The following is a 27,493-nucleotide window of genomic DNA, read 5'->3' on the forward strand; positions in this document are numbered from 1 at the left end:
TCGGACATATCTTGAGCGGTACACGTTCCAACGTTCATGTCCAACACACTCCTGCTTCGAACAACACTACTGTTCATTGCACGGCTACTACTTGTACTGAAGAAATGAATGACTCGTTCAAACGCTTCTGGGAACTCGAGGCCATGGGAATCACCGATGTAAACGAAAAATCAATATTGCAAGATTTCCACGAATCTTACAGCCTGGAAAACCATCGTCGTGTCGTTTCACTACCGTGGAAAGAAAACGTATGCCTCACGTCGGACAATCGACCTATTACCTCACGCCGCCTTGACATTCTTCGTAGACGTCTGGATAAGGATCGCCCTTTTCGGGAAATGTACATTCAGCAAATGGAACGTTACATCCAGAACGGCCACGTCGAAATCGCGCCAGAATCGTCAAGTCCTAGAATTTATTATCTCCCTCACCACGCAGTGAAGACCATTCTTGAGTCGGAAAAGTGTCGTAACGTATTTGATTCATCGTTTCATGTCAACGGACACCCATCTCTGAATGATGCTCTTGAGACTAGTCCGAATCTACCTTCGACAGAAATTCGTCAGACTGTGAAAAGTTCAATGTTGATATCTACGTCTCTCCCAGTGATTGACATTTCTCGTTTCAGTTCTTACGCGAAACTTATTCGGGTTACCTCGTGGATTCAACGATTCATATACAACTGTCGCACGTCTTGCAAACTTCATGGCGAATTAACAGCAAAAGAACTCGAAAACGCGAAGTGTTATTGGATTCGTCAAGTTCAAATAGATTGTTTTCCGTCTGACTATGATGCTCTTCGACATGGTAAACAACTTCCGAAAGACTCGAAAATTGCACAATTCCATCCATTTCTTAGTGACAATCTGATACGAGTTGGTGGTCGCTTGCAGTTTGCATCACTTCCAGTTGCTTCAAAACATCCTTTGGTACTCGATGGTTCACACCCATTTGTGAAATTGCTCATTCGTCACGTACATATTCGTCTCCATCATCTGAGCACGAGAGTGGTACTATCTGAACTGCGAAATGATTACTGGATTCTTCGAGGGCGACAGATTATTAAAAGTGTCCTACGCCAGTGTCTTCCCTGTAAAATTTTTAGAAACACGCCACCGGCTCAAATTGAAGCACCACTTCCTTCGGATAGAGTCACACAGTCGAAACCATTCAGTGTCGTGGGAATAGACTTCGCTGGCCCACTATACGTTCGTAGAAGCTCTATCTCAGTGAAAGTGTATATCTTGTTGTTTACATGTGCTGTCACTCGAGCGATTCATCTCGAGCTTGTCACGGATTGCTCTACAGATAAGTTTTTGCTGGCATTTTCACGTTTTGTTGCTCGTCGAGGTGTTCCCAACACTGTATATTCGGATAATGCGCAGACTTTTCACGCCGCAAATCGTGAGCTTTCCGTCCTTTGGGATGCCATGACTTCACCTTCTGCTCACCAGTACTACGCCTTCGGAATCACTTGGAAATTCATAGCCCCTCGAGCGGCTTGGTGGGGAGGATGGTGGGAACGCATGATTGGTGTCGTCAAACGTTGTTTACGGAAAACATTAGGTCGCGCATCTCTCGATGACGAACAACTGACGACTACGTTGGCTGGAATTGAAGCCGCAGTCAACAGCCGACCATTGACGGCAGATATCGAGTTAGATGATAGCTTCGAAGAACCACTCACGCCTGCCCACTTCCTGGTTGGACAACGACTGACAACCCTTCCTTCTCACGAAAAGGTTCCTGCAGCTACCGACCTCAAGAAATCGTGGTCACTGCAGCAAGATTCACTGAATGACTTTTGGAACCGATGGAGGAAAGAATATCTACTAGAGCTGAAGACATTCCACGAAGTGAAAAATAAAGACCAAGGTTTTCAGCTACGAGTTGGAGATGTCGTCCTCCTACAGGAAGATGCAAGACCTCGACACATGTGGACGAAGGCACGCATATCATCCCTCGTCAAAGGTCGTGACGGCAACATTCGTTCGTGTATTCTACGTACAGCCAGTGGAACAGAAATTCGACGGCCAATTCAATTGGTAATTCCTCTGGAGGTTGACCAGGGTGGGGAGGATGTTGGGAATAGTACGAGCTTACGTTTGTAATCCCTCTGGTCACCTCCAGATGGCGAAACTGATACGTTACGTGACTTTTCGCTTGTCTTCTTTTCCCCTGTATCTTTTTCCCGTGTATGATATGTTCGTTCGACGCCTACGTGTACGGATGTCTCGTCTTGTATTACGTTAAATAAAATCGTTTCTTCTACGCATTTGCTCTCCCAATGTAAGCTATTTCGGCCCGACACCCTTGACTCTTCTTATTCTATCAATAACTCTATAATCTCACTGAGGTTTCTTATTACAAATATCTGGGTGTAATTATTCCTGCTGACTTCTGTTGGAACCTCCATGTCGATCATGTCTTTCATAAGTGTCTCCAAAAAATCTTTTTTTTCTTCTTCAAAACCTTAAAACTCCACCCGTCACCTCAGACATCTCTACTCCCAAACCTATATCCTTCCTGAGAAATCTGGGACCCCATACTCTCTCCAATATAGACAAGTTAGAATCCATTCAAAATAAATCTGCCCGTTTCATTTTAAACTGCCGGTCATCCTCCACCTCCGTTACTGAATTTGAGCACCAACTCAATATCCAACCGCTTTATATCCGTAGACATATCTCTCGATCAGCCTTCCTTTTCAAAATCCTTCACAGCCTTTTCATATCAACACTTCCAATATTCTAACTCTAAGCTTCCTACTTTTCCAATAGAATTACCCATTCCAAAAAATTAAAACCCATCTTTGCATCCACAGATTGTTTCAAATTAAGTTTCTTTCCTTCAACAATAACTGATTGGAGCAATCACTCAACAAACATTATTGATTGTACAACAGTTTTAGATTTCTTTTATAATGTCAACTGTTTCCTCAGTCAAATTTCACCTCAGCATAACCTTGTATAGGCTTCGGTCCAGCAATATTGAATAAATAAATTAATTAAATGGGAATAAATCTAATTGATGTACGAATGCAAAAAAATTAAAATAAACAATAAATACAAAAAGCAAAAAAACTCACGTCATTTCTTTTTTCTAAATTCAAATAACAGAAATGAGAACATATATTGTGATATCACTTTCACAACAAAGAATCTTATGCAATCAATAATAAGAAATTATTCTGACTAAAATGTTTTGAATTTCACCTTTGTCATAATTATTCATTAAAACATACTTTGAAATATTATATATATATAAATATCTAGATAACACTAGCACAAACCTTTGCTTGCACGTTTGCCAAATCTGTTTTGATAGCCTGTGCTTGACTAACAAGATTAGCATACTCCTCTTTATAAGAAGCAATACTCTTTTCCAAGTGACTGATGAGTTCTTCCATTTCAGCTGCTTTCCTCTTGTTATCCGATGCCTCTTTCTCGAGGCTGTTCAGTTCATCGCGAAGAGGTTCAACTCTTTTCAACATGTCAGCATAATTCACCTAAAACCATGCAGTGAAAAATAAAAAGTTTCAGTATAATCATCAAAAATAATAATGCATATTCTATTATTATGACATTTCCATTTGCAAACTTAGGCTCTTTTCAATTGTGTTGGATCTCATCGAGGTTTTACTATAATACTTACATAACTATCTGGCCAAAAGAATTTGCACACCAACACTATGTTGGCTTGCTTTTAACATGAATTAAGCATGAACTTATTACAGCATTTATTTTATGGGGGTCAAACAATATCTCTTAATATTTATTAAGATTAGTTTATTATTATTATTACTTATTTTTAGTCTGATTTGCATTAACGTTTTACAAAGATCCTTGGTGGATCCAGGAAGAGTTGAATGACTCTCACAGAATCCTCTTTAATGAGTTTCGTAGGTTCTTGATTAAATTCAAGTCAGGACTTGTTAATTGGTAATCTGTGTCCAATAATAATGACTCATGCACTTTCAAGGAATTTTTCTGAGTTAGAGCAAGATGTATTTTGCTATTGTCTTTTGATGAATAAATATGGTCATTAACCTTCTAAACGGTGAAGACTCATATATGAGTTCGAAGACAACTACCGTCATTTCGGCCTGAACTCATATATGAGTCCGAAGACAACTACCGTCATTTCGGCTCGAACTCATAAATGCGTTCGCCAGGAACCAGTTCCTTCCCCCATCTCATTGTACGGTTAGTGACAGGTACACAGTGTCGTCAAACTGCCCCTTCCTGCAACAATAGAGTCCTCTCCTCCCTAAACTCATCAATGTTTGAAAAGAAGAATAGCTTATTGAGAAAAGAAGGATTACTTGGTTTGAAAAGGGCACAAATACCCACGTTGTAGTTGAAAAAAAGGAAAGTTTTTACCAGTAAATTAGAAATTGTTAATTTATTTGACAAAAATATTTATTATTCGTATCTGAATATTCGTTTGAATATATATTCAAACCTATGAAATTTAACCACTGTTCTGAGGTTTATTCCAAATCCAATAATTCATTCATCATCCACGCAGAAAGCTACAGCTTGTGCTAAGAGAACTAGTTATTAGTTCTCTGCGACAGGTCGTGGAAAATGAAATGAATAAACAAAATATGATAAATCAATTAAAATGAAAGGCCCACGGGGCTCCGTGAGTGAAAAAAAATTTAAGAACCGCTGGGTTAGGGTATCTTCGTGTATATTTTTTAACGAATGTTCTATATACCATTTGTTTTATGTACTATGATTTTTGTGTAATTTAATGTTCTACTGAAATTGTCACCAAATTATTGAAGCATCTCATGGAAAAAAAGTCTCCAGGGTGGCTTCGTTAACCTCTTGGGCAGGCCTGTCATTTGGGGCGTCGGGGGGTGGGGGCGTTGCCCCTCCCGGCTTTTAAAAATACACTAAAAATGGTATAAATACACACACACATTGAGTACATATGCTTTGCCCCCCCCCCCCCGTCGTCGTCGTTCTCGTTGGTACGTTGCGTCGTTTTAAAAGCCGTCCGTTGAACAACGTTTTAAAGGGGTTTCGATCTTTTTTTGCTTTGAATTAATTATTATCTACTCTATAATATAAAATCCCAAACTCGAAAAGGGCCTGTTTCTAAGCAACAGAAATTAGTGACGATTTTATGTAACGAAAATCTGTTACGTTTTTGGGTTACGGAAGTCGGTTACAATTTTGGTTCAAGTTTTCATTTAACTCTTGCATATTGGGACCAACTCTTGCATATCCCCCATCGGGACTAAGTTATGTGTAAGTACCGAGAGGCTCCTACTTCCTACAGTAGGGGCCCCTAGGATGGGAGAGATAGCGGGCCCCAAACCAGCTTTTTCACGGGCCCCTCTGTGGTTAATTTATAGTGTGAAAAATCAAAAAGTGTGGGGGGTCATGCCGACATTGTATAATATACATAAATCACCGGTGCTCCCAACACACGGGATCTTGGTACCTGGGGGTGGCATAGCACATATATCTTCATGGGGAAGTTAAAAAGCTTAATTTCCAGAGGCCCTCGATGGACCTCATTGTTTTCTTGCTGCTTTAAAACTGAAAAATTTCCGATAGCGAAAGCCCAAGATATTTCCAGTCCAGACCCCCCCCCCCCCACCTCATAAAAATCTGCGAATTCGGTCCAGAGTGATTGCGTGGGGCGCTGGATTTTATTCGTTGGTAAAATGAATACAAATGAAAATTTGCCATGGCCCTCACAGGGTACTTCCAAGTCGGGGACCCCGTTTCATTTTGGGGGCCCTGTATGAATCTTATTCTTTTCTGGGTCCGGGTTTGTTGGGGGCGATGGGTTTTATTCGTTGGTAAAATGAATACAAATGAAAAATTTTCGTGGCACTCGCAGCTGTGGAAGTCGGTAAAGCTTCGAGGTCGGGGACCAGGGCCCTCATTTAGCTTTTTTCAGAGGGGGGGGGGGCAAAGAACACGTACTCAATGTATGTGTATATATATAACCCCCCCCCCAATGACGAGCCTGTCGGGGACCGATGTGGACATTGATAGGTTTCATTTTGGGGGCCCTGGATTAATCTCATTGTTGTCTTTTGTTTAACATTGTGGAACTTGCAGCAGCTGAAGTCCGAAATAAATGCATTTTGTAAACGTATTTTGTTGGGGGCTATGGGTTTTATTCGTTGGTAAAATGAATACAAATGAAAATATTTCATAGCACTCGCAGCGGGGGATGACCGACAAGCTTCCAGGTCGGGGGCCCCATGTGGAAATTGACAGGATCAATTTTGGCGAGCCATGGATGAATATCATTTTTTTCCGTGGAATTTTGCAACAGCAGAAGCCCCAGATGAATCCAGTCTGGGTCCCTCACTAAAATTCAGCGAATTGGAGTCTGGGGACCCTCGTGGAGAAGTTTTGTGGGGTTACTTGATGAATCACATTTGTTTTTTGTTGCTTTATTATTGTAAAATTCGCTTGTTCAGTAAGCTGGTGCTTTCACGTGTCACTTTCTATAACACTCTGATGAAGTGGGACTAGATAAGCAAAATATGTTGTGAAGAGAAGGGAAGGGGGGATTGGCCGCCAAAAGCGGCAGGGGGGGGGGCAGAGCCCCCCTAGTATTAAGATATTCTTATACAGAGTGCATGTCATTTTACTTGCGAACCAGTAAATCCAGACTTGTAAATACAGCAAAATAACAGGTGCTTGAGTTTAAAAAAATCTCATCTCTGTTGCACTTTCAATTGTCTATTGTGTGCCAATACTACAGCTGTTTTATCGGACTTCTTAAAACTGGCTATTCTTCTAGTACCCACAGTAGGTACAACAGATAAGTGTGCACAAAATGACCATGGTGCAACAAAAGTAAATCGAAAATGAAAGAGAGAGAGAGAGAGAGAGAACTAGTGAACGCTTTTTCTCAGAAAAGGAACCTGTATTGTATCAAATAAATGCCGAGGCAAGTTTGCAAACCCCTTTTTTTTTGTCAAAATGGTTGATGCAAAGATGGAATGTCCTGTTTTTTCTCCTTTATTGTGATGTTACTAATAGTTTTCTTTGTAAAGATTCGCGATCCCCAAAAAAAGTTGAGGAATGTAAACTTCCTGGAAAAGGTGCAGAAATCTCTCTTGTGATAAGATTATCCGCCTTAGGCGGTGATAAACTTGGAAGTCTGGGGGGCACGGTCAGTATTGTTGTGGGAGCAAGGTGATGATGATATCTATACACATATACATTAGACTAGTCGACTTAACCTTTGACGTTGGTGGTGGGGGGGGGGCGCAGTGCACCTCATGCCACCTCCCCGTATCTCTGCCCATGTGATCTGCTACTTTTTGAATTCGAATTCAGTCATTTCCTTGGATTCCATGCCATTTTTCACAAAAATAAAAAATACCAAACTATTACTCGATTCTCGAGTAAAATGACTTCCCCTCATTCAGTTTTTCGCTCGATATAATCAGATAACTCAATTTTTTTTTTAAATAAAGTATTCCAACATTGACTATTGTTCATTTTGAGGTATATTTCTGGAAATTTTTAAATGCACATTTTTGCACTATAAATGCGTTTTCTTTTTTTAGCATATTTTTCATTTCTGACATTTCTGAATTCCGAAATGAACGATTTTTCTTTTTTTCCTGGGTGTATTTCCTCTCAGGGAAATTTCTCCACTTTAAATACATATATAAATAAATATATATATTTTAATTATACGTATATTTTTCTATACTCCCCCCCCCTACATATTCTGAGCCTTTAGGGCAGGCATATTAACGCATTTTTAAGGCACATATTTTTATATTTTATGCATATTTCGGCATTATAATATGAGTATTTTTGCTTCTTTTTTTGATTTGTTGGAACATTACAATTCATTTTTTATCTCTTTCAAATGCATATATAATTTTTTTTTCAATTCTGCGTGCATTTTTCATTTTTGATGCCATAATTCGGGATTACTCAACGATGGTTTCAATTTTTCGCATATATACATCCTTTCCAAAAAAATTAGAACACCCAGAAATTTACGATAGCAGTTCATGAAATATTCAAGGTGGAAAGCGCAGTTCAAGGTTGTAGCACAAGTACAGTTTAATTTGCATTTTCCTTTTCTATCATGATCATATCATATGAGCATTCATATCTTGAGCATATCGGTGGCAAAAAGTTTTCATAAAGTAGATTAAATGCGTCGTAAAATACCAAATTAATTTTTTCCTCTTTGTTTCAAAAAATTGGAACACTCCGAATGCTGTTTGAGAAAATTAGAACATTTGGCTTAAAACCTATTACTGTATTACATGAATTTTTTTCATGCAAATTTACATCAACTTGATCGAATAAGTGTTCCATGTCTTTCTTCGTTATGTATGCAAACCTACAAGCATTCAATGTTCGCAATACGGGTAGAAAAACGGGAAATTTCTGAAAAACGCAGAAAATTTCGAATGTATTTGCTAGGACTGGGGGGCGGGGGGGGGAGGGGGACGCGTACTGATATCGTACGAATACATTGTGCTGTGGCCATCCTTGGTCTTGGCCATGGATTTTATGCATCAAGACATTCAATTTATGAGTGTCCGGCACAGACCCGAATCGGGCCTCAGCTATAAATCCCATCTTCGCTATCGGCTCCCCGATAGCGGCTTGCAATTGATCAGTTTTTATTAATTTATTTATTTTAGCTCGAGTCCGCAATCTCTTGATAAGACTAGTATCAGGTACTAGTCATCAGATATCACGAAACCATCGAAATATCGATGAGGTTTGATACACATTGGCGAATTCTTCATACTATCTGCGTTTTTCATCTTCAAACGAAGTCTTCAGAGGAAACAAAAAATAGAGGCCAATGGATTAGAAGACATCTCTGGATAGAGGTGTGAACGTTAGGCTCTCTACCTTTTGATTCCAGAAGTTGAAGACGTATGGTATGGAGAAAGAAATTGCATTTTCTATCGTGATTTTGACTCTTTCTAAGCTATTACTTAATTGCTGCAGCAAGTCACATAGGGGGAAAGATGAAAATGTAAATTACAACCATACCCTTAATTTGAGCTTTCCAACTTGAGCTCTTTATGAACTGCTCTCGTAAATTTCTAGGGTGTTCTAATTCTTTGAAAAAGATCGGGTGTTTTTATTTCATGGTATATTTCGACATTTTTAAAAATGCAGATTAAACTTTATTTTTAGTGCATGTTTTAGCGTCTAATCCGGGCTCTAGTTACAACTTTCTTTCCCGTTTTGAATTCCAGAGACTTCATTTACTTCTAGTATTTGTGCATTTAAACATTTTCTCAGTATGTTACTTGTTTTCATGTATTTTTTTTTTTAACATGATTTAATGCACCAAATTTATATATTTAAGAGAGAATTCTTTCATTATAATCCGATGCAAATGACTGTTTATCTAATATGCGTATTCAATCTCACTAAACCTACGCTCATTATTGAAATTAACTCCACGATCATGAGATATCATGAAAAAAATAAATGAATATTCAAAAAGAATGTGAGTAAAGCATTGAGAAGCAGTGTTATACCCGAAAGTTTTGATAAATTAATTATTTAATGATGTTCCAAGGTTGGGAAGTAGCTGTAGTTTTGCTCGAATAGATTTGTATCAACTGATAAATATCAGTTGTTACAATGCCTTGCCTCGAATAGTAGTAATTCCAACAACACTGATTTAATCAACGCACATTATTTACGAAAAAGCTTTGCGATTTTCAAAAAAAATTTACATTTTAGGTGAACCTCAAAATCGCGAGAACATACTGCAACACTTGCAAATTTAAAAAATACAATTAAAATATTAAGGGGCACATATATAGAATGCTTCTCGAGATTCAGAATACTTAGAGTGTTCAACTTGAACATATTGGGACATTTTTAAATACCTAGTGGATGGGTTAGTAATTTCTTCTTAGTAAGTTCTGACATTCCGTTACTAAGTTAATCATATCAATATTTCACAAGCGAAAGCAAGTAAATTTTATTGCCTGTTAAAGCTAATCTATATTGATAGAGTTATTTACCATAGCATCTATAAACACGCTACAATAATTTCGTTCAAAATTTTGCGTATATCCCGCCTTTATGTGTTTTTTATTTAGTTCGGAAAATAGAAAAACTTTGGAGAATGAAAGGAGAAAGTACATTTCTGGGAAGAAAGGGTCAATCACCGGGCGTTACCAGCCTGTCACTTCGGTTCAGCCCCCTCTCGACGGCTTATCATGCATGCCAATTACCCATTGTCACATATTGGGGGGAAAGCATTCTAGAATCACGTGACCCTGTGGTCATTTTGAAAAGATTTCGTGAAAATAAGTAGCTTTTTTTGAAGAGGTTTTGTGTTCGACCCTGAGCCGTCGATAGGGTTAAGCAAGCTAAAAAATACTCAGCCAACTTTATTTTATCACTAACCTTAGTTCAGAACAGAAGAAACTGCACAAATCGTAGCATTTCCTCCTCATACTTGCATCTGAGTGTAATAGCAATACCACTTTTTTTTGGTTAAGTAGTGTATGTTTTATATTTCATTTGCCCACATAAGCACATTTTACGATAAAATTTAAAGTGAATGACAGGAACAAGATGACCAATATACAAAAAGTAACAAGTGGAAAATTACTACTCAACAGTTAATTAAGAAAAAGACTAAACTAACCTGAGCAATGGCCCACTTAACCATAGGGCCACATGCAAGACTAGCTCGATTAACTTTTTCAAAATTAAACTCTGGATTGTTCAGGTATTTTGTCTTCATCTTATTTCTGATATCATCACTGAAAAAAAAAATCACAAATCATTAGAACTTGAAAATTAGCATCTTTATAAGAGAAAAACTTTTTGCATATTAATGCTGAAACAAACTTCTGTACATGTCATAGCAAAAGAAAAGTTCTCTCCCCATGATATACTAATTAATGTGCTGCCCGAATTGCAGGAAGACCAAGGTGTGATTCGCGGCAGAAACTAAACTTTTCTTTCCGTAGTTCCCCTGAGCATTGATATATCCAGTCTTTTTCCTCATTGTGTTGTGGGCTGAGAAAAAACATTTCTCTCTAATATCTTCATACTTTTCATGAGTAAACTGAAACTTCTACACAACATCATGTGCCATAAACCAAAATGTGTGAATGCATTATTTTTTTTAAAATTTTTAATAACGACAAAATATCTCGATTAAAACCATTGTGTTTTCATTTCACTACTTCTGTATGAGTGTTAGGCGCAATTGAAGATTTTGAAATTTTAATGCATTATCCATGAATTCAAATAAAGTATAATAAAAAAAATTTAAATTGGCCTATTATCATTAAAAAATATATAAAATTTTTCAACGAAGACATACTTGCATTAAGCTGCTAAAAATTGATTTTAAAAACATTAATATATATATATATACTGGACTATTCTTACGCTAAGGTCTCGGAGGAGAAGTTGACAATTGTGGGAATAAAGTTCTCTCTGATAATAACAGAGCGAATGGCCCTCCAATCTGGAGCTGGTTCACCGAGAAGAAGACATATTGCTTCTAACGCCATCTTCACTGGAAGAGGAGGATTGCTCATTGATCTTACCTCTACAAGATGTTGGCGCTTGATACCTTTTACAGCTGGAGTCCATTACAGCAGCGACAGAAGAAAATAGAATGTGTAAAATGAGCAAAGAACTAGTGAGCATAAAAAATGAGCAAAGCTTAACTTTTCTGATTTTTTGTTGAAGTTTATGATACCATTTTATCCTGAAACATATGTGTATAGATATGGAGCTATTCCTGTCATGTTTTATTTTTTGATTTCGGCCTAAACATTAATCATGATTAACCCTTTAATTGGAAATATTTTAATACTCATCAACTCAAGGCTAAAAATTTTTAGTTTAATTTCTAACACTGCAAAAAATTATTATAAGCATAAAATAAATAATGGGAAGAACGCAAAAGAAAAAATTTTATTATCATGCATGGATGAATAAGTGCAAAAAAAATTATTGACTATGATACATTGAAAAAGAAAAGCCTCACGTAATATCATCTGTAGCAAAGTTCACAATGGTGCCGATAAAGTTTTCTCGTATGATGACTGAGCGAATAGCTTTCCAGTCAGTTGTCGGTTCACCAAGCAGCAAGCAGATGGATTCAAGAGCTAACTTAACAGGAGCTGGAGGATTCGACATTGATCGAATCTCTACTAAGTGCTGTTTCTTTATAGACTTCACAGCTGATAAGAAGGGAATCAAACAAGGCATTGGTACAAATAATAAAAGAAACAAACAGGTGGTTGTTACCCAAGACAAGACAAAACAAAAATAAGAACCACAATAGTTCAGCAACATAAAAGTGACCAATAATGTAAGGAAATATTAGCAAAACTACATGCAATAATGTAAAAAAAATGATTTAAAATGTTTTCAAAAAATTTCTTATAGACGTGATCTCAGTACAGATATTTCATTTATGAAAAAGGATGAATGGTTTTTTTTTTACTTTTATTTGTCAGTTATCAATTTCTTTTTCTCTCTCAGAATTTCCTTCATACTTTCAAAGTAATGTGCAACATACATAACTATAACTTTTATTCTTTTCATTGTGTAAATTTCATAAACTTTATACCACAAGAAATAGATGAGAAAAGAAAAAAGAAATGAATATTGTAGTACATCAGAAAGTTGATCAGTAGCAACTAAAACCTTCCACTCCATTAGACAAGATTATTGTTTATAATAATCTTGTCTAATGGAGTGGAAGGTTTTAGTTAAAAACTCCCTAATCTAGGGAGAATCAAATTTCTATATATGCTTATATACACATTTACATATACAATCACAACCAATAAATAATTAAACAGAATGAAAGAAAATCATAAATCAGATATATCTCGCATTCATACACAGATTCATTAAAATATTAAAATCAATAATCTCTGTTATCTAACTTTGAATTTCTAATTTTTCAGGAAGAACAAGTTTTATTTTATGTATTAATGTTTTTTGTTTTTAATACCTTGCTGGGCTTCAATAACTGCAGGCTCAACTTGCGCAAGATCTTTCATAACATCAGCTCTTTTGACTGCTATAACTTCTTCTTGCTCCTGAAAACAAAATCATGAATAAAAAAAATTAATTGAAATGTTTCTTCTTTTGAGAAGAAATATGATAGAAATCAAGTTTATTCACAGTGAAACATGAAGTTGCATTCTCAAGCAGTATGAAACTTTCCATAAAAAAGTATTGAAAATCCACACAATCCAAAACATCCTATTTGAATAATTTGATCATTTTTGTTGCACTACAGTCATTTTCTGCACACAAGGGCCTATTAGACTGCAACCTACAGTTTTTGCGGATTCTGAATAGTAAGGTTTGACATTTTTGAATTTTTATACTCACAGAGAGGTTGGTGAGCTAACCCCTCGGTATGGGACTCTCTGCCGTAGCAACCTTTCTGTGCTTATGTTGTCGTCCTTAACATCTTATATTTTATAATAAAACTCAATAAATGTATCATAAAAGTTTAGTAGAAAGCATTTATTACATACCCTGAGTGCTGCTTGAATTTCATGGGACTGAACCTTCTTCTTTTCTGCCTCTTGTTGGTCTTTGAGCTGAAAACAGAATTAAAAACAAAACTGATGTGAATTTTTTCAAAAGCAATGCTATTGAGACATTTATCTATTACTAGTTTCTTTTATTTAGACATATTGGATGAAAAAAAATACCATTTCCTTCAATTTTGCATTAGCAGCTTGATTCTTTGCCTCTAGCTCTCGACTTTTCAATGCAAGAGATTTTTGAAGTTCTTCCACTTGTTCCACAGTTTCATGGATTTTTTGAAGACCAACATTGAGATGAAGCTGTTGCTCTTCCAGTTCTGCTTGTTTTTCATTAAAAAGTTTTACCTTAAAAGAAAAAGCAGTTCATTATTCTTCTAGCTAAGGGGAGAAAAGAAAAGGCACTAATTTCAAAATGAAACATGTTGTACTCATGAGACACTCAAATAATATCAACTCTCCATTGAACACAATAAACACTCTATTGAATAGTTTCCAAAACTGTTTCTTGCCCGTTTTTTTCAAAAAAAAGAAAACTACTTCTTCTCACCCCTCCCCCAACTCAAGCCAACCAATAGGATCCTATACTAAATCCAAATCTTCCCCTCCAGATCCTTCTAGCATCCCCCCAGGAGTTATGTTGCCCAATTCGGGATACACTGCACTAGAAGAAAGCTTTTTGATGAGTTCTATACCAGCAGTTCCCAAATGGGGGTCCAGAGCTTCTTTACTGGGAGTCCACGGCCAAATTGTAGAATTATAAAATAAACTAATGCCAAAGTGAAAAAAAATAAATATTACTTAGAAAGAAATGTTTTAATTTAATTTACATGCAAAAGCACAGCTGCAACATTGGTAGACTGCAGCAGTAATATTGCTATGATTTCACAAAAATTGTATTTGTGGCAACAGCTCCCGATAAGGGTATTAAACATTGTTTCAGTTCTATTGCAGTACAGTAGATTGTGTTGCTATCGCATCACGTTTAAGCACATCAGCACAGTACTGGATAAAAAAGCCCTTATTGTTCGTGAACATTCTCGCTGTTAAATGATTGTAGTTTTTGCTGCTACAAATGGGGGTCCATATGTCAGACACCAAGATTTCCTGGGTCTACAACTAAAAGTATTTGTGAACTGCTGCTCTGTATGATGAAAAATTTAATGACATGGAACTAATTGCATTATAAAATCAAACAATTAATACTCACATAATGATTTATGAAATCAAGAAAGTGTCTTGGTGTGATAGCAGCAATGTGCCCTCCTCTTTTCAGTAGCCTAGCATTAGCTTTGTGTAAAGTTTGGTGCACATAAACAAAGGCATTGATGATAGCAGTGCGGTGATTGGGTGGCATATGAAGACTGGGGAATGCTGCTGGAAAATAATCTGGTGCTCGGTACTGAAAGAAAATTCACTATTCAAACAGCTTGAAATGATTCATATGCATAATTATAACAGCATTCATAAATAATGATTGAATAGACTCTTCATAAGAATTATTTCTTTATAATGTAGAAATCACATTTCTTTGCAGTCCTGTTTTAAAATAAATAAAAAATTACTCCAGTATATTGTCTAATACTTAATCAGTGATATTACAAAATTAAAAAAAAAATTAAAACATACAGAAAATTCCCTTTATTCAAACTTCAATGTTATTTTAGTTCTTGAATAAAACTCATGTTTTTTTATACAAAGTTTTTTATACAACTTATACAAAGCTGCAGAATGCAAAAAGCAACAGATTTCTACAAAAAAATCTTTTCACGCAGGTAATTTTTCTGAATGAAGCTAGTACATTCCAGTGGTTCATATACGGGAAATTACGGTACCAAAGGATCAATCGCTGTTAATAGTGCCATATAAAAATATCAATTTAGACTTATTTGGCCATGAAACTAATAATTCTGATAAATTTCATCCGATACAATAATGCTGTTAAGAAAAAAATGTAAAACCCAATTTGAAACACCTATGTGTCATATTACCATTGGTTTGTCTATATCCAGTTTCACTGTGAACTCTTGGCCTACATGGAACAAAGCTTCGTCAGACCAATCTCCAAACCAATTCAAAACACATCTGAGGGTAAAAAAAATGGTAATAAAGCATATTATAAATAATTTGTCAACTAATTAATTTGTTCATTGACAAAATAGCTATCAATAAATCAAATACAAGGTTCATGAGTATAATTCTAATATCTGACCAGACATTTTCTAGCTTCCATAAAAAATTAAAATGAGTCTTACAAAAGAAAAAACTAAATTTATTAATCCGATATTTTAGAATGATTATCTAAAATAAAGATTTCTAAATTGAAAAATGGGCAACAAAAGGCAATCCTGAAATGAGTATTTGTTTTACCTGTTGAATAATGCAGGAGAAGTAGCAGCTCTGTCCTTCAAGCCTTCGGATGATGGATTCATTGTGAATACGACATGCAAATTTTTCATGACCTGAAAAACATTGAGAATTTTTTTTCCTGTTCATTACTAAATACAAATTTTGTTCCAATTTATTATGTGTATAATTTAGCTTTTTTTTTTTTTTTACAAGAAAAATTTACATTTCAACATTGGCACTGCAACAGGTTTTTCAAAAAGAAATGATGCAAAAAACAGCAGAAGACAAAAATTATTTGCAAAGCATTCCATAAAACAAGGGAATTCCAGGGGGTAGACACTCATACTTATAAAAATTGCAACATAATGAAGGAATTATTGGATTTAAATGTAATTGATTGAAAAGTTTTGATGGTGATAGAAATAAGTGATTAAAGTTTCACGTCCATACAGCTACGTAATCAATTTAGTATTATTCAGTGATTACCAAAAGCAGCAATAAGAGTTTCCAAACATCATGGCATTGAACCAAAAGATGCAGAATGTTTTCCTCGGATATTGCCTGCAAGTTTTCTTTCATTAGAGCCCAGAGTTCATAGGTAAAAGGGAGAAGAGAGATAGACCAGTTGGATGTGTCTGGCGAGCAGGCAGACCAGGTAAAAAGTGATACCTCCTGCACAGAAAAGATGACTCAGACATTATGGGCAACATGTGGTCAAGCTTTGTTTCATTCAAATATGGTACCGGGGAGTCTTGAATAAAGGGCTAAACTTTGATCTGAACCACTTCCCTGATATAGCAGTTGTTGAGAATCGCTGTGACTTCATGATGGACTTGCATTGCAAGGTCCCGGTTTTGATCTCTGTAGGCTGTACATCAGTCATCCACTGAAGTTGCTTATCTTCGGTTTCCTGACTCTAGGGAACAAATGGTAGCTAGTTTCCCCTTTGAAAAAACTATCCACAGCTAGTAACAGACTTTACAACATTTAACATTTAAATTGGGGGTTTTCATTCATCGTCTCAGTTTCATCTAAGATGCTTTGTTAAGTTATAATGTGGCATAATAACAAAACTAATTTATTTCTTTTTAGAAAATTCTTTTGTTATACAATAATACATGCACTGTGGTGGCATTTTTTACATAATATTAGTGAGATGAAATGTAATCGTTCTTCACATATTTTTGAGAATTCAGTTTTCTTAGGGTTCATTCCTCTCCCTTTTATTAATAAGGAACTGTCATACTTCATGAGGAACCAACTTCTGGCAACACAGTATCACTTAGTAAAAGGGTACTCAATATCCTCAGCCAATTCAAGAGTACTCTTTAGTGTGAGCTAAATGAAAAATATATTATGGTTCAATATAATTTTTTTACAGAATTGGTACATAGATAAGGTTTTTTTATGATTTTTCATTGTGCAATTTGCATTATGTTAATTACTAATTTTCTTTTTATTTTGTCAGGTATATAATGGTTAATATGAGCAAAAGCTAAATTATTACTGCTATTTTTTTAACAGGCAATATACTGACTTATTGATGACATTTAAATAAGCTAGATACAAAAATGACAAATGATGGCAAAATTATTTTGGCAGTAAAAATTCATATTACCTGTTGAGTAAACCATTTGTACAATTCTTCATTGGAGTCTAACATGAGGCCTTCCCTTTGAGATCCCTCTTTACACTGTGTCATCAGGGTTGTAAATTCATCCCCTTCAAACAGACCTGGAACTTCCCCATTAGCGAGGAGGGTATTCATGCGTTCCAAAAACCCAGAATCCAGAACATTGGATTCATCCAGGATAAAACATATTTTTTCATCCTACAGGAAGACCATCCAAATGATTATCTTTTGATAGTTATAAATTTTTCATTTTGTGTATAAAAGATACAATGAATTTTCACCCTCAGTCACACAAATATGAGAAAAAGCTGATTTGAGCCGAGGAATATGAACATCAGGCAGCTCCCAGCTTTATAAAAAGAAAAGGCATAATTTTTCTTCAAAGAGATAACATGTGTATTATGATTTCATAAAATTATGAAGCTGTCAGACAAAATTACTGTAATCTATCATAATAAAGCAGCAGCTTATACAGCTTTGAAAGTTAATTTTTAGTTTTTATGGCTATTTCAAACTCATTAACTTCTTGTGAATTCAATGTTTCTTTTTTTATGACTGTGAGCGACTGAAAATTGTGTGCAACTTATACGAAGCTTAAGCATGTGATTAAGTAGGGGCTACCATATGTTGAAGATGTTATTAATTGTCTATCATTATTATAACGAGTGGCAGAATGGCAACAGTATGGCATTTGAATGTTGGCTCGGTTGTTATGGCAACATATGTCTCCACTGGATGTTTATTATTAAAGTTATGTTCTTGTTCGTAATCTATGTAGTCGCAACACCATAGACTGGAATTTGCACTCTCCTCGAGTGTGAACTCCAATTTGGACAGTCCAATAGCCAGAAAAACATTTATTCACCAGACAATAGTTGTGAAAATCTGATCAGAGAGACACTTCCTGTATTATCTTTTAAAAAGGCATTTATTATGTTACTTATATTTAGGGTTGCTTAATGTTGGAACAAATGGCATCCATATTTTTCACTGTCATTTTTCTTACTTTTATTTTTATTCCAGCAAACTTTGTTAAGTTATTTGAAAATTGTGGATTTCGAGCTTAGATTGTATATAAAAAAAAGAAAAAAAGATGGAATTTATGACTACAATGTTTGCTGTACCTTACAACCTGATCTTCTTAGAACAGCTCTAAGATCTTCATCAAAGTCTGAGGCACTATACTTGTTGTGAACCTAGAACAGCAATGAAAAGTTGAAAACTCTTGTCATATAACTCCATTTCATTCACAAGACCGGTTATTTCATTACAGAGAAAAAAGAAATAAAAGTACATCATAAATGTGAGTCAATTCGTACAACAAAAAGCTTTTTTCTTTGGTTGTATGTCATAAAAAAAACTTTCAACGAACAATAAATCTAGCTGACCTGCAAAAAATATAAATCATTTGACAAACATTTTCAAGTGCAACTAATGATATTAACAATTGTATTTCTAAGCACTATATCAGCAAAAACATTGACATGGCGGGGAGAGGGTGAGAAAATTAGATAAAAAAAATAATAAAAAAATTAATCATTCATTAAAATTTTATTTTCTACATATTATTAAAAAAAGACTAAATGTCTGAACATTCAACATTAAAAAAAAACAATATTAAACAATAAGGAAACAACTAAAAAAACAAAAAAAAAAGACATGTAAATGGAAAAAAAAATTGATAAATGCCTTGGATAAAAATTCTTATTAATAAAAAATCTCTCTTCATCTTAGTGTATATAGAGTGTATCTTTTGTCACACTAATGAAATAAATAGACCATAATATCATAAAATTCATTTTGAGATCTTTACTCTCACCTTAGAGAAAAAAAAACTATGAATAGGAAAACTTTTCAAATAGAATCAAACTGTTATAACCACATGGAAGATTCCAAGAATTTTTGTCATTGTACCGAGGTGTAGTTACTATTGAGTTTGACATTTACAGGACCCTTTTAATAAAAAATTTAATCAGATGATATCACATACTGTGCATGAAGTTATTTTGTCATGATTAGAGACGCTTGAGTGTTGAACATATAATAAATACATTTATTTTAATCATTTAGCATCAAATCATTGGAGGGTATGAAAAAATTTAAAAAATATCGGATTTTTTGGATTTAAATCAGATTTTGTTTTATTAAAATTAACTGACTGCTTATTAATTAAAACAAATCTAGTTAATCATTTAGAAAACATACTTTCACATCATCCAACTGCTTTTTCCCCCTAATTGATCAAATTTAATTCAGCATTAATGTATGAACTGGAAACGAACTACAAGCAAAAAATATGAACACTAAAAACCTGTGTTTATGTAACATGAAAGGTCGTTGAGTCTGAATTAACTTCATGGATTAACATTTTTCTTGTAGTCAGTGCTTTTATTCTTTCCCCCCCCCCAATAGTTAAAGTGAATGACTAGTGGCAACTCAGTATCACACATATGGTACAGGTTTATTGATTTACTCAATGGAAAACCAAAGGGTCATGCAGCACCAACTAAATAAAACAAATTCTATATTGGCAAGATTGTTCCTTGCACAATTGGTGGATGTGTTTCCAGCCTGCATAATGTTGCTTAGTAGTTTAAACATTTTTATTCTTTCACAGATTTAATGGGTTGTGGTAAAAAAAAATTAGCAAACTCAGAATTTTAATACGAAAAGTAAAGTCGAAAGCCCAATGATATTATGTTGGTACAACATCTCTATTATTATTTTGAATCAGCAATTAGGGCATAGAATTTAAGGCTTTATAAAAATAGTTATTCCTTTGTTTTTTAATCAGGGGAAAAAACCCTAGTTCCACATTTTAATTCATTGAAAATACTTAGTGCAGTTTAGTTAAGTTTAACTCCCTATATTTTTCTGAAATTTTTTGCACGCACAAAATCTAGAAATGGAGCAGCTTTTTTTCTGCACTATATCTAGGGATTAAGTTCAAGTCCTTATGTCTACCCCCAAAGGTCTATATTTCTTTTAATCATGAATTTTACCACATATGAGTAATATGCATACCATACCACAGGTTATTTTTACTTCCATATCATTGAAGTTATGTAAAGAAAAAAAAAGCGATTTAAACCAATAATTTTCAAAAAAAAAAAAAAAAAAGCTGATTTAAATCAGCATACCATTAAGTATTAATAGAATATTCCCTTAATGTGATGAGCTATAATTTCAAGAATTTCTTAGGGAAAACATCATAAAAACACAAGCAAAAGTGATGAAAAAATTTGCTGTAAGCAAAACTCATTAATAGGCCAAGGTTTTTATGCCTTAAATGTCGCTACAGATTGATTAAAAACCTGAAATTCAGGTTTCTATTTCCCTCTATTGTATTTTTAGGGAATGAAAATCTTGGCCCTGCTCATTAACATTATTTTTTATGGGAATCAGCCTGCCCCGTCAATTATTGAGTTAAAGCCAAGGAGTCATTATAACTTAGTTTGACTGTACAAAAACAAATTCTATGTTGAATAAAGCATATTACTTTTATTTGGAAGACACTCAATCCATTCATCCATGCAACAAATCGAGATAAAGTTGTCTTTCCAGCACCACTAACTCCAATCAGTAACAAGTGACCCTAAAATAAAATGCTGGAATTAAATATCTCTATGCGACATTATTGATCATTACAGAAAAATTAACTATTACAAGCTCTTTGTTACCAACTTGCTTTTGCATTTTAACAGTTTTGTTTTTTTTCAATTTAAAACTTAACTATATCACACATACTGTAAAAATTTTTTAGTGTTACACATTATTAAGTGCAAATTACCTGAGGTTGGCGAAAGATTCTGTCTATTCTCAGGACATGATCCAATACCTCATTGAAAAGAACAAGAGGAACATCCAGTTCTTCCTCATAAAAAACCTAAAAATAAGAAATGAATATTTTCAAAATATCAATATAATGCACACACATCTAATAATAAATAAGCTGTTTCAATAAATTTGCATGCCTAAATTATGGTGTGCACATTAGGATGGGTCATCGTTCTATGTAAAAAAAAAATTTTCCCATCCAGGACAGCACGAAAAGGGTGCCAAATGATGCCTTTACCTCACACATGAATTTTCTTTAAGAATGGGTTATCGTCTTCTGGCTTCAGATTGACTTTAAAGAACACATATTTTAAAAAAAATAACTTTTTTATGAGCTACAATAAGGTTAAAAAAAATGTTTAATGTGTGTCTATAAAGCAAATACAAATTGCATGAGTAACATTTATTTATTACAAGAAAAAGTTCACAAAAATGGCATTTATATTATTATCATATTTCAAATAGTGCGAAAATCCTTCTTACTATCGAATTTCGGAACAGCTTTTCGAGACTTTTTATGAAGCCTTCTAAGATTTTTTTGCACAATGTGGCTGAAGTTTCTGTAACAGTCCTGGCCGCCTTTTCAACAGCTTGTGTGTGACATGACAAGTGCAGAGCTCCCACTCAAAAAATTAGAAACGTAGGAAAAAGCAGGACTGAAAAGTAGGATGAGGGCGAGTACCCCCCCCCCCCCAAACAACATAATCATCGCTCATAGCATAATAATAAAAAAAATCCCTAAAAAATTTTTTTTATTAATTTTTTTTTTCATAGCACTATTTCAGTATCATGTAAGATTGATTCAAGACAAAGCAAAATGACAGAAATGACTTGATTTCAAAACCAGTACTTGGTCAAAACAGTTTACTAGAAACCACAAATAAATCTTTTGTCTCTCCCAATATATATATTATTCTTTTTTGGAGTCTTTCACAGTCCAGTCTGTCAACTCTCACAGACAATGGAAAGCAAATTATTAAGTCATGCAAGTTTTTAAGAATGATGCTCCTTCAAGACCATTTTCAAAAGCACAGTGCAAAATGCGTAAATTACAAAATCCGATATAAATAAGTCAAGATGAACCGGATGGTTCTACTGCTATGTCCATCCTTTTTTTTGAAGGGATTTGTTTACACTTTACTGTTCAATTTACTGTGCATTTTTTTTATTTCTTGAATGGAAATTATTTGTGGCTCATATGAAGCTGCTGCAGATAAAAAGAGATGCAGGAATTTCCAAGGGTTTTTTTCTCTGGTTAGAGTTTAATACTAGAATAGCCAGAGCAGTCATTTTGACAGAGTTTTTGATTTTGAAAAACTATAATCTCAACTGTATTTAATGTACACGCTTAATTTTTGGTGACTTTTCCTTATTCCTATACTTTTGCTTGTTACAAAAATTTGAAGATATTGAAAGTTTGGGAGATATCAACATTTATGATCAATATTATTATAATGAATAGCGGAATGGCAACAGTATAGCATTCGAATGTGGGCTTGGTTGTTATGGTAACATGTCTCTGCTGGATTTTTACTAAAGTTTTTAGTGATGATCTCCTACATAATCGATGTAGCATTGCATCACTAAACATGGTGGCAGCTGTCTTGTAACTCCATCTTAAAGCAGGGAAGAAGCCGAATTGCTTCAGCATAAACGAAGTAGCGCAGCGTGAACTGATCATCCGATGGCCGCTGCCTGTCCATGGTTTGCAGTTACCAAGTCTCGCATTCAGTGAAGAACCTGCAGTGAATTGGAAGTTATTTTGCCGAAGGTGGAACAACTACCTCACCCTCTGTCAACTGGATGACCAGCCGGAACCGTATAGAGTAGAGTTTTTTCTCTCCCGCTCAGATGATGATGCCATGTGACTCTATGATGGTCAGGATTTCGTGTCTGATGAAGATGATCGAAAGGTGTCAGAGATCTTGGAGAAGTTCGAAGCTTTCACGATTGGCCAGACGAACGAGACGTATGAGAGGACCCTCTTCAATAAAAAAAGCCAAAACGGAGGTGAGTCACTCAATAACTTCTTGGCGGCTCTTAGAAGCCAGATTAAAGTATGCAGTTACTGTGACAAATGTATGAACTCACTACTTAGAGACAGAATCGTTGTCGGAATCAGAGATTCAAATACTTATGCAGAGTTCGTTAAGCACAGTTCTCTATCGCTTGAGAAATGCATTTATGTTTGTAGAACAGCAGACAAAGCTACAAATGAGAGTACAGTCCTTCATTCACCTGCTGAAGTGTATGCAGTCAAAAAACCCATCAGAGTTTCACAAGATCATAAAAGCTATAAATGCAAATATCACAGGCTTGATCATCCGATAAGAAAGGAATCTTGTCCTGCATGGAAGCACATGTGCAAAAAATGCAACAGAGCTAATCATTTTGTGGCCGTGTAAAATCCATTATCCCGGGTTGTCTGTGATGACAGGCCTGCTACCTGTTTCTGTGGTATTGGAACCTGGCATTGAGGTGATACCTCATTCTTGGCTGCTGGAGATTTAGGACCACTTCTTTCTGGCTTGTACTCAGGCTCTTGCATCTCAGGTAGCGAGGTCACATTGTCTTGGTGGTGACAGGCTGGCTACGAAGCTGTTTGCTTGATTTCCATATCTTGTTGGACACTTGGTTTAATGAATTGTCTGCTTCTTCTCAACGTGGAGCCCTCATTTGTAGATTTCATACATGCGCAGACTGATCTGTTTTGTTACACAGGCTTCTTCCCAAATCGGCCTCTTGTATAGAGGGTTCTAGTGCCACACTGAAGCTCCAGGATGCAATGGCGCAAGGTTTTGTGATGCTCTATTATGTCACTGAGCCATCTCATTTTACCTTTCTAGAAACTTTGCATGGACTTCAGGAACCTGTGGTAGAGTGAATTGTAGACGCTGGCTACTGGTCAGCAGATGACAGCACTGAAAAATCATACACAACACTAGATACGCACTCAGACTGTTAGGTACACACATAATTCCGGCACAACTCACTAGGTAGTAAATTGCCTATGGCAATAGACCTGAGTTGTGCTCGGTTTGAAAAAAAAAAAGCCTCATCCGTGTGTCACTACACATCACTCACTTCACTTCTGAGATATAGATGGCAGCACTGAAAAATCATACACAACACTAGATACGCACTCAGACTGTTAGGTACACACACTTACACTTCCGGCACAACTTACTAGGTAGTAAATTGCCCATGGTGATAGACCCGAGTTGTGCTCAGCTTGAAAAAAAAACCAAAATGCTCGTCCGTGTAGGTCTTCCAAAAATCCTTTGCGCTGGGCTGCACCTCAGTTGACCATCTGGCATGTTACATTGAGCTTATTTAATAAGCCCAGGTATGGGTCCTCTCCTGAGCGAGCACACTTTTTGAAGATAGATTTCACAATTTTAACAGCAGATTCCGCCTGCCCATTGGAGAGGCTGTTCCTCAGGTTCAACAAGAGATGACTGAAGCCCCAGCCCTTTGCGAAATCTAGGAATTGTTTGTTCTTGAATTGCAGACCACTGTCTGGGATGAGCGTGCAAGGAATTTCGTGCTGAGCAAAATGATACTTCAATTTGTGCATTACTGTGATAGCTAGAGTATTTTGCAAGAAGTCTACTTCTATGAATTTGATGAAGTAATCTACAAGGACCAAGTAATTTCGCTCTTTCAGCTGAAAAATATCAGCACCCAGTTCAAGTCACAGGCCCAGAAATGTGTCATGAGGTATCATCATTGGAGTTGGTTGCGCTGGTGTGAAGGCAGTGCATGTTGTAATGTATCGGGATCCAATCCCTCTACGTTAATGGTGATCTTGTCGTTATGTGGGCAATTCCTTCTTATTTTAGACCCCAGGGACCTCTCAGTTACCGGAAACCACCCGAGGACCCGCTGGCAAACCGGTAAGGGTCAGAATGTTTGCTTAGTTCGGCAGTCGGCGGGTGGGGTCTTTCGGCTGCCGAACGAGAACGGGCCAGAGGGCGGGCTACTGATGTCCCATATAAATTAATTTCCCTCATGACGACGATGTCGCTATTTTCGTCGAGGGGTCTGGTTCAAATTCTGTATAGTTTGGGCGAGGCTTAAGGATTTGTCCGGTAAAATATTTTCATTTTTAATAAAGAACCTCTTGGGGGAGTTATTATAAGTCTTGTTGCATGGAAAACATAGAGTTGTACTCACTTGTTTTCGGCGGGGGCTGCAGACCTCCGTCGGAACATTTCATTTCTTTTTGTCTTGTTTGGTTATTGTTTATATAGTTGGGAGAGTCTGATCAGCTCTCCGGATTGTGTCATGTTGCCAGATTTCCGATGTAATATTTTATTTGTAATGTTTATTATTTAGTGACGCATGAGTATGTAAATCAGATATTTTTGTTGAGGCGAAAAGGCCTTGCAAGGACATGTGGTCCTAAAATTTTTATGAAATGGGAGTATAAATTCCTCCCTCTTTGTCTCTGACTCTGCGCTCATCCTTTGTTTTGTTCATTCAACTGAAGCCCTCTAGTTGGACGGTTCTCCGTCTTGCTACCGTATCATTTGGCCTTAGGCTGGGAAAATAGGCTAATAGTTATTTAAAATGAAATAGTTTATAGTATCTGAATTTGTTTCCCGGCAGGTCTGGAATCGAAAGCATTAATTTATCTTCATAGTCGAAATACTTCATTGCTGATGATAGACGGAAAGTAACGTAGCAGCTGGCCTTGTCAAGGCTACGTGCAGTAAGTAACATCTTGGAGATCCGGCCCTCAACCGAGAGGCCCCTGCTGGAATAGATCCGACTCTCAACCGAGAGGCCCCCTGGAGCTGATCGAAACGATCTGGCTCTCAACCGAGAGACCTCCACTGATACTTACAGGGATAAGCTACACAGAAGTGACTATCAACGTTGGATATCCAATCGGCATAGAAGATTGACTATTGATGACCATAAACTGGTGAGACCGTATCTTTCTGTTAATGTCGAATAGAGGGTTCTATGTTGAATTAATCTACTGTTAAAATTGTCTAACTTATACATTCAAACCTAATAAATAATATTTTCATGCGAAAGTTTATTTGTAATAATTTTTCACTTGTCGTTTGCCACTACAATTACTGGATATTTCGAACCGGGCAAGCAAACGTCACTAAGGGACGTTGCAATGTGCCACATGACTCGACATACTGCCGAATATCTCCTGACATGTTCGGCCAGAAGACAACTTCTCTCGCTCGTCTGAGACATGCATTTATGCCTTGATGCCCGGCATGTATTTTTTTCTTCATTTCAGCTTGAAATGTTGTTGGCACTACAATACGGTCTCCTCTGACAATAATGCCATTGGAGATAGCCAATTCATCTTGACATGGGAAATATGCCGCCGCCGCTATGGCATTGATATTCATATTAGTCTCTGGCCAACCTTCCAATATAAGGCATTTAACTCCCTGCAAAGTAGAATCACTCCACGTGTGCTGTTGCATGATAGGTAGATAATGGTCAGACACTGGTAAGAAGCGGATGTTCTTAATCGAATCCACCACATCTGCTGTATGATGGAGTTGAGTCCCTTGAAGGAGCTCATAAAAGAGCATCTGCCACAGGAATTTGCTTTCCGGGAACGTACCTCAAGTTGAAGTCATAGTGTCTTGCTCTTAGCAACAGAGATTGTAAACGCCCCTTGGTGATTTGAACAAAGGTTTAGACACAATAGCCACGAGGGGTTTGTGGTTGGTGTTAACAGTGATATTTGTAATAGTGGAATTAATAAATGTAATGGTGGAATTTCTCAAGAGTCACAACAACTGCTAGTAGTTTTTTCTCAATCTGTGCATACCAGCGTTCAGTCTCCAATGCAATTGGTTTATGAATTTGGCAGGGCAGTCATTTCAACTTTTTCCAGGAGGGGCAAAGAACATGTACTTAATGTATGCATATATATATATATATACCATTTTAAGTGTATTTTGAAAAGCCGGGGGGGGGGGGCCCAAATGATGGACCTGCCATTTGGAGCATTGCAGCTCCTATTCCATACTCACTTGCATCACATTCCAGTGTGACATGTAAATTTTCATCGAAGGTTGCCAGCGTTATATGATCAACCACTCTTGCCTTAATCGCATTAGAGGCTGCTTTTTGTGATGGACCCCCAGTTGAACATAATC

The 27,493-nt window shown here is 36.2% G+C and overlaps 1 protein-coding gene across 2 annotated transcripts in view; it reads right to left on the minus strand.

Annotated features, from left to right (window-relative positions):
* Dhc64C (dynein heavy chain, cytoplasmic) overlaps positions 1-27,493 on the minus strand; it is a 189,442-nt gene that overhangs the window by 47,374 nt on the left and 114,575 nt on the right. Inside the window, exons 50-62 of one of the 2 annotated variants that reach the window (XM_089242500.1) lie at positions 21,304-21,399; positions 21,013-21,108; positions 18,638-18,709; positions 17,499-17,711; positions 15,902-15,993; positions 15,523-15,616; positions 14,742-14,933; positions 13,700-13,879; positions 13,520-13,585; positions 12,985-13,072; positions 11,400-11,595; positions 10,645-10,762; positions 3,293-3,508 (exon numbers count right to left, since the gene is read on the minus strand). In XM_089242500.1, coding sequence (XP_089098626.1) covers positions 3,293-3,508; positions 10,645-10,762; positions 11,400-11,595; positions 12,985-13,072; positions 13,520-13,585; positions 13,700-13,879; positions 14,742-14,933; positions 15,523-15,616; positions 15,902-15,993; positions 17,499-17,711; positions 18,638-18,709; positions 21,013-21,108; positions 21,304-21,399 — 1,719 coding nt within the window. Of the gene's footprint in view, positions 1-3,292; positions 3,509-10,644; positions 10,763-11,399; positions 11,596-12,006; positions 12,203-12,984; positions 13,073-13,519; positions 13,586-13,699; positions 13,880-14,741; positions 14,934-15,522; positions 15,617-15,901; positions 15,994-17,498; positions 17,712-18,637; positions 18,710-21,012; positions 21,109-21,303; positions 21,400-27,493 lie in introns of both variants that reach the window. The other variant, XM_089242499.1, reaches the window with a different exon arrangement.

Source organism: Pholcus phalangioides, unplaced genomic scaffold, assembly GCF_987345545.1.
Source record: "Pholcus phalangioides strain wild (caught in Gottingen) unplaced genomic scaffold, Ppha-v1.0 ptg000015l_1, whole genome shotgun sequence".
Classification (NCBI taxonomy): domain Eukaryota; kingdom Metazoa; phylum Arthropoda; class Arachnida; order Araneae; family Pholcidae; genus Pholcus; species Pholcus phalangioides.